Source organism: Heloderma suspectum, chromosome 4, assembly GCF_057233095.1.
Source record: "Heloderma suspectum isolate Gila_16-S chromosome 4, 16-S_ref, whole genome shotgun sequence".
NCBI lineage: Eukaryota > Metazoa > Chordata > Lepidosauria > Squamata > Helodermatidae > Heloderma > Heloderma suspectum.
This window is the reverse complement of record NC_139461.1, coordinates 205,303,205-205,321,364: the sequence shown is the minus strand read 5'-3', so window position 1 is coordinate 205,321,364 and position 18,160 is coordinate 205,303,205. Positions and strand designations below refer to the sequence as shown.

The 18,160-nt window shown below is 43.9% G+C and overlaps 1 protein-coding gene across 1 annotated transcript in view; it reads right to left on the bottom strand.

Moving 5' to 3' along the window:
* The window catches only part of TTLL7 (tubulin tyrosine ligase like 7), a 93,933-nt gene that overhangs the window by 14,553 nt on the left and 61,220 nt on the right, over positions 1 to 18,160 (bottom strand). Inside the window, exons 18-19 of the mRNA XM_084848228.1 lie at positions 13,450 to 13,530; positions 8,492 to 8,652 (exon numbers count right to left, since the gene is read on the bottom strand). Coding sequence (XP_084704354.1) covers positions 8,492 to 8,652; positions 13,450 to 13,530 — 242 coding nt within the window. The remainder of the gene's footprint in view (positions 1 to 8,491; positions 8,653 to 13,449; positions 13,531 to 18,160) is intronic.

Sequence of the window (18,160 nt, the reverse complement as noted above, 5' to 3'; positions counted from 1 at the left end):
CCACGTTAGTTTTCTCAAGAATGTAAAGGTGCTGGGAGGGGAACAATTTGGAGATCGTGCTCTGGGCTTTGCTTTCATTTCATGTGGCTATCTCTCGAAGGAAAGAAGAGCCAAATTATAGTGGGTTGAAGGTGCATATGATGATGTTCCACGACACAGAGAAGACAGATGTTTAAAGAGGATATCAGATGTTCTACTCTGCTGCCTCAGGATTATTTATACATACACATGAGTCACTTTTCTATACAATTATACACAAACCAACATATTTTTTAAAAAGAGTGACATCCAAAAAGGAGTACCAATAAATATGAATTCTTGTGTTAGATATGTTGTTGTCCATCAATTAAGAGCCCCTTCTGTCTTTTAGTTAAGAAATTGGGACTGGCAGTATTAGAAGTAGGATCCTGGTTGGTAAGGAGTTGCACAGCCCCATGAAATTACATTGGAGACATTTTATGAATGGGGTTTAGTTGTACTCAAGTTTTGGCTGATTACTTTATCTGGGTGCAAAAATGAATTTTCTCCCAGGGCTTAAGGATATTGGAGGTTTGCTCATTTCTCTAGTATGCATCTTCTAAATTTATTTGTTTTGTACATCGCTTAGTATATTCAGCAGACCAAACTATAAGAACACCTACTGCCATTAAACATATAGCAATTCAATATATAAAGAACAATATTGTTTAGGAACCTGGAATGTAAGATCAATGAATCAAGGTAAGCTGGAGGTGGTCAAACATGAGATGGCAAGATTGAACATTGACATCTTGGGAATCAGTGAACTAAAATGGACAAGCATGGGCGAATTTAATTCAGGTGACCATCATATCTACTACTGTGGGCAAGAATCCCTTAGAAGAAATGGAGTAGCACTCATAGTCAACAAAAGGATGGGAAAAGCAGTACCGGGGTACAATCTTAAAAACGACAGAATGATCTCAGTACGAATCCAAGGCAAACCATTCAACATCACAGTAATTCAAGTCTATGCCCCAACCACTGAAGCCGAAGAAGCTGAGGTTGATCGATTCTATGAAGACCTGCAACACCTTCTAGAACTAACACCAAAAAAAGATGTCCTCTTCATCATAGGGGATTGGAATGCTAAAGTAGGAAGTCAAGAAATCACCGGGATAACAGGCAAGCATGGCCTTGGTGTACAAAATGAAGCAGGACAAAGGCTAATAGAGTTTTGCCAAGAGAACACACTGATCATAGCAAACACTCTTTTCCAACAGCACAAGAGGCGACTCTACACATGGACATCACCAGATGGCCAATATCGAAATCAGATTGATTATATCCTTTGCAGCCAAAGATGGAGAAGCTCTATACAGTCAGTAAAAACAAGACCTGGAGCTGACTGTGGCTCAAATCATGAGCTCCTTCTTGCAAAATTTCGGCTTAAATTGAAGAACGTAGGGAAAACCACTAAACCATTCAGGTATGACCTCAATCATATCCCTTATGAATGTACAGTGGAGGTGAGGAATAGATTTCAGGGATTAGACCTGATAGTGTGCCTGAGGAACTATGGACGGAGGTCCGTAACATTGTTCAGGAGGCAGCAACTCAATCCATCCCAAAGAAAAAGAAATGCAAGAAAGCAAAGTGGCTGTCTGATGAGGCTTTACAAGTAGCTGAGGAAAGAAGGGAAGCGAAAAGCAAGGGAGAAAGGGGAAGATATATCCAACTGAATACAGAGTTCCAGAGAATAGCAAGGAGAGACAAGAAGGCCTTCTTAAATGAACAATGCAAAGAAATCGAGGAAAACAACAGAATGGGAAAGACTAGAGATCTCTTCAAGAAAATTGGAGATCTCAAGGGAACGTTTTGTGCAAAGACGGGCATGATAAAGGGCAAAGAAGGCAGGGACCTAACAGAAGCAGATGAGATTAAGAAGAGGTGGAAAGAATACACAGAAGAACTACACAGGAAAGATCTGAATGTCCCTGATAGCCATGATAGTGCGGTCACTGAACTTGAGCCGGACATCCTAGAGAGTGAAGTCAAGTGGGCCTTAGGAAGCATTACTAACAACAAAGCTAGCGGAGATGACAGTATTCCAGCTGAGCTATTTAAGATCCTAAAAGATGATGCTGTTAAAGTGCTGCACTCAATATGCCAACAAATTTGGAACACTCAACAGTGGCCACAAGACTGGAAAAGGTCAGTTTACATTCCAATTCCAAAGAAGGGCAACGCCAAAGAGTGTTCAAACTACCGTACAATTGCGCTCATTTCACATGCCAGCAAGGTTATGTTCAAAATCCTACAAGCTAGGCTTCAGCAGTATGCGATCTGAGAACTACCGGAAGTACAAGCGGGGTTTCGAAGAGGCAGAGGAACTAGAGATCAAATCGCCAACTTTTGCTGGATCATGGAGAAAGCAAGAGGATTCCAGAAAAATGTCTATTTCTGCTTCATTGACTATGCTAAAGCCTTTGATTGTGTGGATCACAACAAACTGTGGCAAATTCTGAAAGAGATGGGGGTACCAGATGGGGGTACTGTGGCCCTGGTTATTTAACTTATATGCAGAGTACATCATGAGAAACGCCGGGTTGGATGAATCACAGGTCGGAATTAAGAGAATTATCAACAACCTCAGATACGCAGATGATACCACCCTAATGGCAGAAAACGAAGAGGATCTCAAGAGCCTCTTCTTGAGGGTGAAAGAGGAGAGTGCAAAAGCTGGTTTGAAACTCAACATTAAAAAAACGAAGATCATGGCATCTGGCCCATCACTTCCTGGCATATGGAAGGGGAAGAAATGGAAGCAGTGACAGATTTTATTTTCTTGGGCTCAAAGATCACCGCAGATGGTGACTGTAGCCATGAAATTAAAAGACGCTTGCTCCTTGGGGGGAAAGCTATGGGAAACCTAGACAGCATAGTAAGAAGCAGAGACATCACCTTGCCGACAAAGGTTCGTATAATCAAAGCTATGGTTTTCCCAGTAGTAACGTATGGCTGTGAGAGCTGGACTATAAGGAAGGCTGAGCGCCGAAGAATTGATGCTTTCAAACTGTGGTGCTGGAGAAGACTCTTATGGGTCCCCTGGACTGCAGGGAGGTCAAATCAGTCCATCCTAAAGGAAATCAACCCTGACTACTCATTGGAAGGACAGATACTGAAGCTGAAGCTCCAATATTTTGGCCACCTAATGCGAAGAGAAAACTCCCTGGAAAAGACCCTGATGCTGGGAAAGACTGAAGGCAAAAGGAGAAGGGGACGGCAGAGGATGAGATGGCTAGATAGCATCACCGATGCAATGAATATGGACTTGAGCACACTCCGGGAGAGAGAGCAGGACAGGAAGGCCTGGCATGCTATGGTCCATGGGGTCACGAAGAGTCGGACACGACTGAACATATATATATATATATATATGGCATGATCACAGCAGCAAAATCTCTTTGGTCTTTGTCAAAAGACTGAAGAGAGAGAGAGAGCCCTGTTGCTATGCTGAGGTCCAGCTCCTTAAAAAAAACATTCACCCACCACATAGTGCCAGTGTTTGACTAAGCTAAGCAACACAGCAGATCCAGATGTATAAGCAACTCTAAGGATACTGTCGCAAATGATGCTAAGGAAAGTGATTTCATTTCCTGCATCTGTAAGTTACACCAAAAAGTAACAGTGAGTGATCAGAATGAGCATTTGATGTTTACAGAAAAATGGCTCTTCTGTACACTCTCTGTCTCTCTCCCACACACATACTAAAAATATTCAGGAATGACAGAAGCAAAAAGACATTATTAGCATCACTTGTGAAAATATCATAGGGCTCAATTTACATATTACCTTTATGGTGTGGGTTGAGGATTCCTCCAAGGTCAACTGCACATCACACTAGTAACATGTAAAAAAAAAAAGTTCCACATCATGTAGCTTGCCTGGATCCAGTGACTACTTCCTATAACAGTGTCAGTGGCCCTGAAAAAGGGTGATGTGTTCCATATAAATCACATATTATGGAACTTCAATGTCTATATACTAATGCCCATAGTATGGGAAGCAAACAGAACGAACGTGAACTCTTAATACAGGAGGGAAATTATGACTTGATAGGTGTAACTGAAACTTGGTAGCATGACTCTCATGACTGGAATACAGCAATTGAAGGATATAGCTTGTTCAAAAAGAACAGGAGGAACAGAAAGGAAAGTGGGGTTGCAATATCTGTTAAAAATACATATCTCTGCACAGAGATACAGGGGGATGAGCTTGGTAGCCCCATCGAGAGCATCTGGGTTAAAATATATGCAGCAAAGAATAAAAGGAACCTGGTGGTCAGAGTCTACTACCGGCCACCCAATCAAGGAGAAGATGAGGATGAAACTTTTGAAAAGCAAATTGCCAGTGTTTCAAGGAAGCATGATGTAGTAGTAATGGGGGACTTCAATTTCCCTGGTATTTGTTGGGAGACAAATCCTGCAAAACATGGCCCCTCCAAGAAATTCCTGACTTGTGTGGCGGATAACTCCCTCCTACAGCAAGTAGAGGAAGGAACTAGAGGATTGGCTATCCTTGACTTGATCCTAACCAACAGAGATGACTTAGTGGATCAAGTAGCAGTTACAGGAACTCTGGGGGAAAGCAACCATGTTATACTTGAGTTCTTGGTTCTAAAGGAAGCAAAAGCCAAGTGTAGCCAAATGCATACCCTGGATTTTAGGAAAGCTGATTTTAATAAACTCAGAACAATGATCAGTAAGGTCCCATGGCAAGCAACTCTAACGAGAAAAGGAGTCCAAGATGGGTGGGAATTTTTTAAAAAGGAAATTCTCAAGGCACAATTACAAACAATTCTAACAAGAAAAAAAGGTGGAAGACAAAAGAAGAAGCCAATGTGGCTTCACAAAAAGCTAAGAGATGACCTGAAAGCAAAAAAGCACACATACAGGAAGTGGGAAGAAGGACAAGCAACAAAGGAAGAGTACAGGCAGGTAGCACAGAATTGCAGGAATGGCAACAGGAAGGCTAAAGATGAGAACAAGCTGAGGTTAGCGAGGGATGCTAAAAGCAACAAAAAGACTTTCTTCAGATACATGCATAGTAAAAGACAGAGGAAAGAAATGATGGTTCAGCTATTAAATAAGGATGGCAAAATGATAACAGATGACAAAGAAAAGGTAGAAGTGCTCAATTCCTACTTTGGCTCAGTCTTCTCCCGAAAGGGGGTCTATGACACCCCACCCCCGGCAAAGGCGAAATACAGGCTGAAGGGGCAGGATTGCAGCTTGAGCTCCATAGGCAAATGGTCAAGGAACACCTAATTACTTTTAATGAGTTCAGATCTCCAGGGCCAGATAAACTGCATCCTAGAGTCATAAAGAAACTGGCAGAAGAACTCTCAGAACCACTGTCTATTCTCTTTGAGAAATCATGGAGGACGGGGGAAATGCCAGATGACTGGAGGAGGGCTAATGTTGTCCCTATCTTCAAAAAGGGCAAAAAGGAGGAACCTGGGAACTACAGACCAGTCAGTCTGACATCAATCCCTGAAAACAATGCAGTGATTCCTCGAAGCCAACATGGATTTGTCAAGAACAAATCCTGCCAGACAAATCTGATCTCATTTTTTGATCAGGTCACCTCCCTTGTGGACTGTGGGAATGCTGTGGACATAACTGTGGACTTCAGCAAAGCTTTCGACAAAGTGCCCCATGATCTCCTGATGAGCAAACTAGCTAAAGTGGGCTAGATGAAACAACAATCAGGTGGATCCACAGTTGGCTACAGAATCGGACTCAAAGAGTGCCTATCAATGGGATCTTCTCAAACTGGGGAGAGGTAACATGCGGGGTACCACAGGGCTCAGTCCTGGGCCCAGTGCTCTTCAACTTTTTTATTAATGACTTGGAGGAGGAGGTGCAGCGAATGCTGATCAAATTTGCAGATGACACAAAATTGGGCGGGATAGCTAATACTCTGGAAGACAGAAACAAAATTCAAAGTGATCTTGATAGACTGGAGTGCTGGGCAGAAAATAACAGCATGAAATTTAATAGGGAGAAATGCCAAGTTCTGCACCTAGGAAAAAGAAATCAAATGCACAGTTACAAGATGGGGGATACTTGTTTCAACAACACTACAAGCGAGAAGAACCTTGGAATTGTTGTCGATCACAAGCTGAATATGAGCCGACAATGTGATGTGGCTGCAAAAAAGCAAATGTTATTTTGGGCTGCATCAAAAGAAGCATAGCTTCCAAATCCCGGGAAGTACTAGTTTCCCTCTACTCAGCACTGGATAGGCCTCATTTGGAGTACTGTGTCCAGTTCTGGGCACCGCACTTGAAGAAGGATGCAGACAAGCTGGAGAGGGTTCAGAGGAGGGCAACAAAGATGATCAGGGGACTGGAAACAAAGCCCTGTGAAAAGAGACTGCAAGAACTGGGCATGTTTAGCCTTGAGAAGAGAAGACTGAGGGGAGATATGATAGCGCTCTTCAAGTACTTGAAAGGTTGTCACAGAGCGGAAGGCCAGGATCTCTTCTCGGTCATCCCAGAGCTCAGGACACGGAATAATGGGCTCAAGTTACAAGAAGCCAGATTCCGGCTGAACATCAGGAAAAACTTCCTGACTATTAGAGTAATACGACAATGGAACCAATTCCCTAGGGAGGTAGTGGGGTCTCCCAAACTGGAGGCATTCAAGACGAGGCTGGACAGCCATCTGTCAGGGATGCTCTGACTTGGATTCCTGCATTGAGCAGGGGTTTGGACTCGATAGTCTTATAGGCCCCTCCCAACCCTACTATTCCATGACTCTGTGATTCTATGATTAACTTCTATATGGTACCAATGCTGCATGGGAGTCCACCATGGGGAAGCAGTAATGATTCCACAAAGGTGATGTGTAGATTAAGCCCAACTACAATAAGGAGATGATGTGTTTTTTGTTTTTTTTGTTTTTACAAAACCTAAAGAACATTTTCATGACATTTCTTTCCCAGCCATCTTCCAACGAGCTCAGGGAGGCATATATGGGGGTACCCTATTTTATGTTTACAATAGAGGGAGATCAGATGAAGAAACAGTGGTTTTCCCAAGGTCGTCCAGCGAGCTTCAGAGGAGGGATCTGAACATGAGCTTCCCTAACCCAAACCCAACATTCTATCTCAGCCATCCCAACCTGGTGCCCTCCTGATATATTGGACTATAACTCCCATCATCCCTGACCATGCAGGCTGAGGTGATGGTATTTGATGGTATTTGTTGCCCACATCTGGAGGTCACTAGGTTGAAGAATGCTGCTCTATCTACTATGTTGTACTATTAAATGTCAAGGTACATTAAGCACCTATGTCTGGCATAAGTGGTTACAGTGTTGGGCTATGACTGGGGAAATCCAACTTTAAATCCTTGCTCAGACACATAATGGCTGCTTCCAGCCTGTCACTGTCTCTGAGCGCAACCTACTTCACAGGCTTCTGGTGAGAATAAAGGAAGGGAACCATGAGGGTCTTGGAAGAAGGGTGGAATGATAACAAACACTTAAACCAGGCCTTGAATATCATGCTAGAAGTTAAAGACTTCTTGGTCAAAATACCAAACAGCTTTAGAGGCATACATGCTGGAGGGGTGGGCGGGGGAGAGAGGAAGTTCCAGTATCTCCAGAATCTAGACAACCTTCTACAATAGCCTTCCCCAATCTGATGCCCCCGCCCCAGATGGTTCAGACTACAATTCCCATCAACCCCAGTCATCATGGCCAATGGTTAAGATGATGGGAGTCATCGTTCAAAATATCAGGAGGGCCCCAAGTTAGGGAAGGTTGGTCTAGAAGGATGCAAAAATATGGCAGCAAAGTAGCAAACTGTGCCAGTCTTTCTGATTTCAATTCTATCCTTCAAAGAGAAGGAGGATGCTTATGAATTCAAGCAAGACCATCTTTATCAAAAGCTACTGAAGCCATCGTCATCCTAGTACTAGGAATGTGGAGAAGAATATCCTGAGAAACCTTAGGTTAGTAAACAGTATTACCAGTACTAAATTGGAAAAGGATAAACCCACAGGAAGATACACGCTTTTGAACTGTGGTGCTGGAGGAAAATTCTGAGAGTGCCTTGGACTGCAAGAAGATCAAACCAGTCCATACTCCAGGAAATAAAGCCAGACTGCTCACTTGAGGGAAGGATATTAAAGGCAAAACTGAAGTCCTTTCGTTTGGCCACATCATGAGAAGACAGGCTACCCTGGAGAAGATGCTGATGCTAGGGAAAGTGGAAGGCAAAAGGAAGAGGGGCCGACCAAGGGCAAGGTGGATGGATGATATTCTGGAGGTGACGGACTCGACCTTGGGGGACCTGGGGATGGTGACGGCCGACAGGAAGCTCTGGCATGGGCTGGTCCATGAAGTCACAAAGAGTCGGAAGCAACTGAATGAATAAACAACAACAAACCCACAGCAGCAACAGAAATAAAGAACTGTATTTTTAGTCGAGGAAAACCACAAGAGCCTCTAGATACTCTTACCCTGAATTGCAGAAACAGTTCCACAGCCCCTGGCCATGGCTCCATAGCAGGCGATTAAACACACGGTTAAAAAGTCGGTACAAATGTAAACATTCAACATCTGAAACTCTCCAGATACGTTGCAGAACGGCACGAACGCTTGCTTTCACAATGTCTAAAACCTAGAAAAGTATATAAGCAAAAAGCAAAACAAAAAGCCAAATAAGGAATACTTTCAAAAAAGAACTTGAAAAACAATGCGTCAGTAAGCATCTAAGAAGAAATACATCAAAGACAATATGGTTGATTATACAGTTTGGCATGTTGGTACATATTATAGCAAGACTTTATTCTCACCCCTTTACAAAGGGAATAATAAAAGAATTTTTGAGGATAAGGAAGGGGTACTCATAAGATACAAAGATTTCAACAAATTTTGAGCACGTTTTCTCTGAAGTATGTTCTAGAACTAACTTTCTGGATATTAGTCATTACTGCTAAGGTGCTTCAAGACTTGTATAAATTTAGCTGTGAGCCCACTTACTATGTTCTGTTGAAATGTACCATTTTCCCCTAAATATTGAGTTCAAGGGAAACCCATTCTTCCTGTTTGCAGCTGAAAACAGCTAAGCCCAGCACTGATGGTCTAAAACCCTGTAATGTCATGAGGCCAACTCCACCCGCCACTCTTCAGAGCAATTTTTCAACATTTGCGTGTCAAATAGAAGAGGGGCAAAAAAATCAAGTGAATCTGTGTTCATTTGGCTAATTAGTAAATATGCCTGTAATTGGCATTTCAAGCAAAGGTGGAAGCCAGGCTCAACCTGCTTGGGCAATATATGCTGCAATTCCTGCTTTTTGTTTTTATTTAATTGCTTTTTACAGACAGGCGCTATCTGCTTACTTATTTTCAAAACTTCTATACTGCCTTTCCATCAAAAACAGCGTCCAATGAAGTTGAATTGATCCAGGGGTAGGCAACCTGGTGCCCTCCAGATGTTTTGGCCTACAACTCTCATAATCCCGGATCACTGGCTGTGCTGGCTGGGACTTATGGGAGTGGAGATATATTGGAGTCCAAAACAGCTTGTGCACCCCTGGATTAAACTACAGGCTAGTGCTGCCAAGTACACTGTGCACCCAGAGTTCTCCCTAACTTCTGAACACGTTACCAATGCATCGTCACACATGGAGGCCAATTTTGAGAGAGACTTATACATTTGGTTTGCAGGGAGCCACTGATCTATTGCATTAAAGGAAAGTAGGATTAAGAGGGCATCTTAAATAAGGCCTACAACAGAAGTGGGAAAGTGCTGTACGAAAACAGGGGGCTATAACCATTCTTACAAAAGCTCTAATTTGTCATCCTTGCTGGTGTGTTTAAAGAAAATTCAAAACTCTACCATGCAAGGTATTTCTACCTTCTTGGTGCATACTGTGTTATTTACAACACTGTTAATGTAATACCTGAAGGGCTGATTTCTATGACTAAGTGACATGAGGCAGACGCTTTAAAGAGCCTTGTGGCTACTTTGACATAGAAATCAGCCCTGTGGATATATACAGATACTTGGAAGAGAAATTAAAACTGTTCACATGAAACCAACTCTCTCTGCCTTAGCATAGTGAGACTACTTTATTCAAATTCATTTCAGTGTTGACTACAAGTCACTGACTCACTTCTTGTTGCAATTAACTTATCAATTCCAATCTTCTGTAAATGAGGGTTAGAGGTTCATAGGCTAAACGCTGGCCCGACAGCTTCCACTCAACATCAGAATGTGAAGCTATAAGCATAAGATGATTGCAGGGACCATTTTGTGTCTTTAAGGCTAATTGTGTATGAATTAAACTAAATACTGATTTCAAGAACAGCTTATTTAGGAAGCCATATACACAGCAAAAAGGGGTTGCAAATGAGTATTTCTTAACTCCTTACATAGATCAAGCCTAGACACCACAGGTAGTTTTATACACAATGCTTTAGAATTTAGGTTTATATGGACAAAAACCAGTTCACCATTTTTGCAATCATATTTTGTATCGTGATTCCTACCTTCTTTCATAGGCTGCAAAGAGAACACATATTTTGCTTTGAAACATGGAAGAACAATTGTAGGACAAAGTACATAAGTATCAGTCTAATCTCCTGGCAGTACTTTTTTAAACCCTATTTAGCTCACATTGCAGGTTCTAGTCAAGCTAATATCCAAAATCATGTAACATAAACTCAAAGGGCAGGTTCACGGATTACTTGCATATCCTCTCCCACCTTCATGTAGAACCTTTATGTGAATGACCCCCACACACATAATATAGGGGTACACAAGAACACCATCCTGAAATGATCTGTCTCCCCTTTCAATGACAGACAGACTGTGAGGGCAGGGCATACTTGCACAGCCATCGTACGGGATTAAAATGTTAAAGGTCCTGTATGTAAGTGAAAGAGTATGTATAAATCCAGAGGTTTGCTCCCACAACTACCACCTGTGCATCCGATCCTAGAGGACCTCATGAGAATCTTCCTCTAGTTATTCAAGTTTGCAATATATCCCTTGCATAGCTCCTTGCCAGTCAAGTACCACCACCAAGTATTTTCAGTATATTCAAATAAACACGGCTGCATTACCATCAAGGATTCTGGCATTCCCTTTATTCAGAATATTATTTTTATAGATCAGCAAGTGATGGAGTCAAAACATTTGTCTGTGTTTTAGATTGTATGCCAGGGGCGCGGAACTGTTTTAGGGTAGGGAGCCAAATTACGCTCCCACCAGGCCCTCCATGGGACAGATGACATCAGTGGGTGTGGCCACACCCACTGACATCATCACCTCGCCCCCGGGCCTCTCTTTGCATGAATAAAGGGACTCTGACAGCACTGGGAGCAGGAGACTCTCCTTCTGGTGCCAACTGAGTCTTTAGTTTGGGGTGGCACACACCAAACAAAGCCACTTGGCCAGTGCCAGGAAGAGAGGCCACTCCTGCTGGAGCCAATCCCCTGCCACCCACATCCCTGCAGTTATCTCCAATCTGAGATCAGCAACATCTTTTAAACGTCATTTCTGATATATCTGCTACTGCCCCCTGCTCTTTTTTCCCTTTCTAAGTACCACCTTGGCCCCTTCTAGCATATAAAATACTGGGTTTCAGATCAGGTTGAGATTTATACTGATGTGTCACATTTGGAAAACCTTAAGGTACAGCATCAATGTCAACAGGTAAGACATTTGTTTCACTGCATCCTTAAAAATGACTCTGCTCAGAGAGGTTAAGATTAAACAGACAGAGAAGCCAACAGCCAGCCGCTACTGCCAAAAGAAGTCAAGAGCTCACCAGTCCTTCAGGTAATATCCTCCCCCAGCCCTGAATCAACAGGCATGTCTTTGCAAGCTGAACAAAAACATCCACATTTGCAGAAGTGTCACTTTTCTTCATAATAACGTAGTATATCATCTTGACCCAGACAGTATGCCCAGAGTACCACTTACATATGTCAATGGAAGAAAGCAGATAGACTTGCTAGGGTGGGTGTTTGTTTTTTTAACCACTTACAGGGAAAACACAGGCTGGGGTGATTTTAAGAACATCTGTGCATAGGAATAAATTGGATGGTTTGAAGCACAATTCTGAGGGACTACAGAGCGATGGAGAAACAGAATCAGCATGATCACTGAAATATTCTGACCTCTCAACACCCTAGTTTGGAGGATGGTGACACTCCATGCCTGCATGCATTTAGATTACAATTCCTTGGAGCAGGAAAACTATCATTTGCTTACATCACTGTGTAAAGTGCTATGTGCATTGGTGGTGTGGTGATGATGTACCACTGGACCATATCGCACTGCAACACTGTGGTACAGGCCTGCAGAAAGCCAGTACCAGGGGCATGCATTGTGGGCAGACAGAATTCAGTGAAAGAAAAGGTGCTTAGCTGGGCTGCTCTCACTTTTGGGCTGGGCTGGGTGTAAGACGTTTGACAGTTGTTTTTGCAAAACATTCTTTCACACATCAGTTCCTTAGTTAACCCTTTCACATCAAAATAAAATATAACCATTGTTTTCTAGAATAGTTTTCAACAGAGAATGTGTGTGTATATCTTTACTAGTTCAAGTCAAAAATATTGAAATTACCTTAGAAATTGAGATCTGAACCCTTAAGTACAGGGTTTGAATATGGTTCCCATCCCGATCACTTAAAATACAGTCGCCTATGTTTTCAATTGATTTACAGAACCATGAGGAGTGGGCAGGGGAGGCGGAATAATGTTTTTGTGTTACAGATGAAAACTGGTATTTCCAAGATGGAAGATGGACTTGGGACTCATCTGCTGCTCATCCTTAATGTAATAAATGTCTTGCTGGAATAAACTCTACAAAATACGAAATCTAGTCCCAGCAGACTTAGGCTGCTTATGATTGGCATGCAAGTGACACCCCCTTCTGCCTTATGTGTATGCTTTAAATCAATATCTTTGTCTAATAAAATAAACTATACCTGTGTTCCAACTTAACAAGAAACCATGTTGTTGTTGTTTTGAACTTTGGTTAGTGAGAACAAACCAGGATAAAACCATGGTTTCACATTCTCATTTGTTCACCAACTAGAGTTTAAACAAGCCAGAGTTTCCGAACTTCAGATACCTTGGGGAACTGTGGTTACTTTAAAATGGAAAGCAAAAAGAGGAGAAGAAGCAAGGCTATAAGCCTGATGCTCACCACAGGTCATTCTCATAGCTGGAAAGCATGGCTTCCTTTCACATCTCATCTGAGCCTATGCACTTGGCAACCTACCTTTTAAATGGGCACAATACATACTGCCTCCTACTGATCTTCAAGGATATTGAGGACATACTGAATTAAAGAGTTCATCATAGGTAGGACATAACCAGGTAAATGAGGTATGTAGCTAAGAGTTATAAAAGTGTTGCTTCTAATGGCTTACACACCGTGAGAGAAGCACATACCACTCACCTTTCGCTGTTTTGCAGAGTCTAGTTTTATTAACCAATATGAGGCCACTTTTGACTTATGATATTTCCAATTATCCATAATCTATTTAAAAGACCAAAAAGAATAAATTAGAATGGGGTCACTTCTAAAAAAAAACACACTGCTGCCATATCGCCTAGTACAATGAGTGGATCTGCTCTGACAGGAATGAATATGAGCCACAACATAGGAGAAAAAGCTGCGACCTGCACCAGACATATGTAAAAAGTGTCTAAGTGCTGAAATAAACTAACAAGGTTAGGGTCCACGTGGCGTTCTTCCTAAGACATACTTCCGAATGCTTTCCATTGTTTTGTTTTCTAGTCCAAAGTTGTGAGCACAAGGTTTTTAAAACAGAGAATTATTTTGCAACAACAGATGCTTGTTCAGAATTTTGCAGTTCTACTGAATACCATTTTGAGCTGTGCCGCCAGATGGCGCAAATATGTTCTGAAAAAGAGCATGCGGGAGCAAGAGATCATGGTTTAAGAAATGACTATACAGGTGATGGTGAGGGAGGGAGATTATTTTAAATGCCCCAGTTTACAGATAAACGTGAAGGAAGTTTCATGCTATTTCCCTCCCAAGGACTGATGACTTTCAAACAACTCAAATGATCCTCAAATGGTTGACATACTAACAATGGCCTTGTAGGCCCCTTCCAACCCTACTATTCTATGATTCTATATTATATGGATGCGGTTATTTAACACCAAAATAGCATAATGTATTAACAATAAGCAAAGAAATATAAAATGCACCATTGTTCCAGACCCAAAAGGTACAATACAGACATGAGTTCTGCCTTTTCTGCCCCTAAACAACAGATGTAATAAATAGCCACCATGTGAAAATAATCTGTCAATAAGCCAGTAAGGTTAGGGCCCAACCTTTCCAAAAATTATCATTATCTGGAAAAACCTCCCGCAAGAGTAGCTGTGTTAGTGTATTATAGCGAAGAACAGAAAGGCTCGATAGCATCTTAAAGACTAACAAATCTGTTGAGACCGTGGCATAGTGGTCAGAGTGCTGGGCTAGGACTGGGGAGACTCAGGTTCAAATTCCCACATGGCCATGAAACTCTGTGGGCAACCTTGGGCCAGTCATTAACTCTCAGCCTAACCTACCTCAAACAGTGGTTGTGAGGATAAAATGGGGGCGTGAACAATGTAACCTGCCTTGTGCTCCTTGGTGGAAAGGTGGGATATAAATGAAATATAGAAATAAATGGGGTAGCCTGGAGCCTGTTGTCGAGTGCATGAAGCAGTCCGGAAAGTTGGGTAGGTATATTCAGAATATCCGAGAGCAGCTCGGTATCATATGTTGAGCTCATACGTGTGAGCTTCCACAAACTAGGGATGGCGGAGAATTTCTCCCCGAATCTTCGGGAGGCCGAGCGCCGACGCATTCGGCCCCCCGAAGTTGGTTGGGAAATTCTCCGCCGGCCCCCCGCCCCCCCCCGGGATGGGACTTACCTGACTTACCTTCAGCGAATGCTATTTGCGTTGCCCTTATTTTCGCCGTAGTCTACGTAAATCTTTACGTAGACTAGACGTGCCAAAATAAGGAATGCAAATGGCGGCGCCCATGGGCCGCCGCCATTTACGTACGCGCTTTTTTTTTTTTTCAAAGTCACCCGTGATAGGCTACATGACGATTTACGTAGCCTATCACGGCTGACTTTGGAAATCTAGCCGTGATAGGCTACGTAAATCGTCACGTAGCCTATCACGGGGTCTTTTTTTTTTTTTTTACTTTTTGTTTCGCAGCCGGGGAGATGGGGCGCTTCTCCCCGGTCTGAATTTCGGCCGGGCGAGGCGGGAAGCCTCCCCCCCAGCCTGAATTTCGGCCAAGCGAGGCGGGAAGCCTCCCCCCCTTCGCCTGAACTTCGGGGGGGAAAGCGAAGCGCCTCCCCCCCACCGCGAAGCCAAGCTGCGAAAAGGTAAGTGACTTTCGTACATCCCTACCACAAAACCTTCTTTTGACATGCACATCACCGCCACCTTGTGGGCAATGGCTACAGCGATTGCCATATGTGTGGCACCTAAGAAAAACTGATCATGAGCACCTGTGATTGTGGAAATCACTGCCAGCAGCATCCGGGTAATCCATGAAATGGTGGCGTGTGCACGGCTAAGGAAAAGTTGCAGCTGCTGCTTCTGTGTACAGGAAACAGCCCATGTAAACTGGTCTTTAGAAGGACTGGTTCATCAAAGAGCCATTGTCCAACCACTGGTCCAAAGACAGGGCCATCCTCTCCCAGGAGCTAAACCCCTCTCAGAGAAGAACCTATACCAGGGGTTGGTAGGCAACCTCTTTGGCCCATGGGCACATAGAACCATTTGAGAAACTGTTCTGGGTACCACCATAAAATGGCTGCCATGGGAGCTGTGCAAAGGGCAAGTAGCCTGCCCAAAAGTCTGAGCACAAGGCAGAGGTGGGGTCTGAGCCTCAACACACTAAACATCTCCTTGGAGCCCACAGTTTTCAGCACCAACAGAAACTTATTCCACAGCAATCGAAGCTGCCAGTAAGAAAATGTGTTAATTTTTTTTAAAAAAGCGGGGCTAGGGCAACTTTATTTATTTATTTATTTATTTATTTATTTCTACACCGCCCAATAGCCGAAGCTCTCTGGGCGGTTCACAAAAATTAAAACCAAACAACACACAATAAAACAATTTAAAATATATAGAACATTAAAACCACAATATAACAATACAACCACAATAAAATCTAGCAGCAGTGCAGGAGTTTAAAATACAGATTTAAAACAGCAAAGATAAAAATTTAGAAAGCTAAAATGCTAAAATGCCTGGGAAAATAAAAAGGTCTTCACCTGGCGCCGAAAGGAGTACAATGTAGGCGCCAGGCGAACCTCACTAGGGAGCTCATTCCAGAGCCGGGGTGCCACAACAGAAAAAGCCCTCCTCCTAGTAGCCACCCGCCTCACTTCCTTTGGCAGGGGCTCACAGAGAAGGGCCGCTGAGGATGATCTTAAGGTCCGGGAAGGCACACATGGGAGGAGGCGATCCTTCAGGTAACCTGGCCCCAAGCCGTTAAGGGCTTTAAATGTTAACACCAGCACTTTGAATCGGGCCCGGAAATGGACTGGCAGCCAGTGCAGCTGGAAAAGTACTGGCGTAATATGAGCTCGCAGGCCAGTCCCTGTTAACAATCTTGCTGCCCTATTTTGGACCAGCTGAAGTTTCCGGACCATTTTCAAAGGCAGCCCCACATATAACGCATTGCAGTAATCCAGACGAGAAGTTATCAGAGCATGGATAACTGTAGCTAGGCTATCTCTGTCCAGATAAGGGCGCAGTTGGTATACCAGCCTAAGCTGATAAGAAGTGCTCCGTGCCACTGAGTTCACCTGTGCCTCAAGTGACAGTTCTGGATCCAAGAGCACCCCCAAACTATGAACCTGATCCTTTAGGGGGAGTGCAACCCCCTCCAGAACAGGTTGAATATCACCTAGCCGGGCAGACAAACCACCCACTAACAGTACCTCCGTCTTGTCTGGATTGAGTTTCAGTTTATTAGCCCTCATCCAGTCCATTACCGTGCCCAGGCACTGGTTCAGAACAGCCACTGCCTCACCTGGTTTTGATGAGAAAGAGAGGTAGAGCTGGGTGTCATCCGCATATTGATGGCACCTCAGCCCACACCTCCAGATAACCTCCCCCAGCGGTTTCATGTAGATGTTAAACAGCATGGGGGATAAAATAGAGCCCTGTGGAACCCCATGGCACAATTGCCATGGCACAGAGCAATAATCCCCCAGCGCCACCTTCTGGAATCGGCCATCCAAGTAGGAGCGGAACCACTGCAGTGCAGTGCCTCCAACTCCCAACCCAGACAACCTATCCAGAAGGATACCATGGTCGATGGCATCGAAAGCCGCTGAGAGGTCCAGGAGAATCAACAGGGTCGCACTCCCCCTGTCCCTCTCCCGGCAGAGGTCATCCCACAGGGCGACCAAGGCAGTTTCCGTTCCAAAACCAGGCCTGAAGCCCGATTGAAATGGATCTAGATAATCCGTTTCATTCAACAGTGCCTGGAGCAGACCTGCAACCGCCCGCTCAAGCACCTTGCCCAGGAAGGGGATGTTGGCCAACTTGGTGGGCACCAAGAATGGTGCCTGGGGCGCATTGGTGGCCATGGGCACCACATTGCCTAGCCCTGACCCACAGAATCCCGAACTCCACATTTCATAAGCAGAGAATCGGCATGTCACAGAAAAGAGCTTAAAGAACCAACACAGGAATCCAGTCAGACTATTAGTCCATCTAACTCAGCACTGTCTACTCTGACCGGCAGCGGCTCTCCAGGGTCTCAGGCAGGCAAGGGTCTTTGCCATCCCCAGCTGCCTGATCCTTTGTTAACTGGGAGATGCCAGGGCCTGATCCTGGGACTTCGACATGCAAAGCCTGTGCTCTTCCACCGAGATCCACAATCCCTGCTATTGAGTTCCATATCACAAGCAAGTCAGGCCACATGCTGCAAATGCAAGGCCATTCCTCCGCCGCAAAATTCCTTCCAACCCCCAAGCAGTTCCTGAATATCAACAAAACTGATCAAGCGGGGCAGGAAAGCCAGCACCGGAACAAAGTTTGCTTTGGAATGGTAACTACAGCTACATCAGATTGCAGCAGAGGGAAAACGGGGCCATTCCATCAGCTCAGAGTCA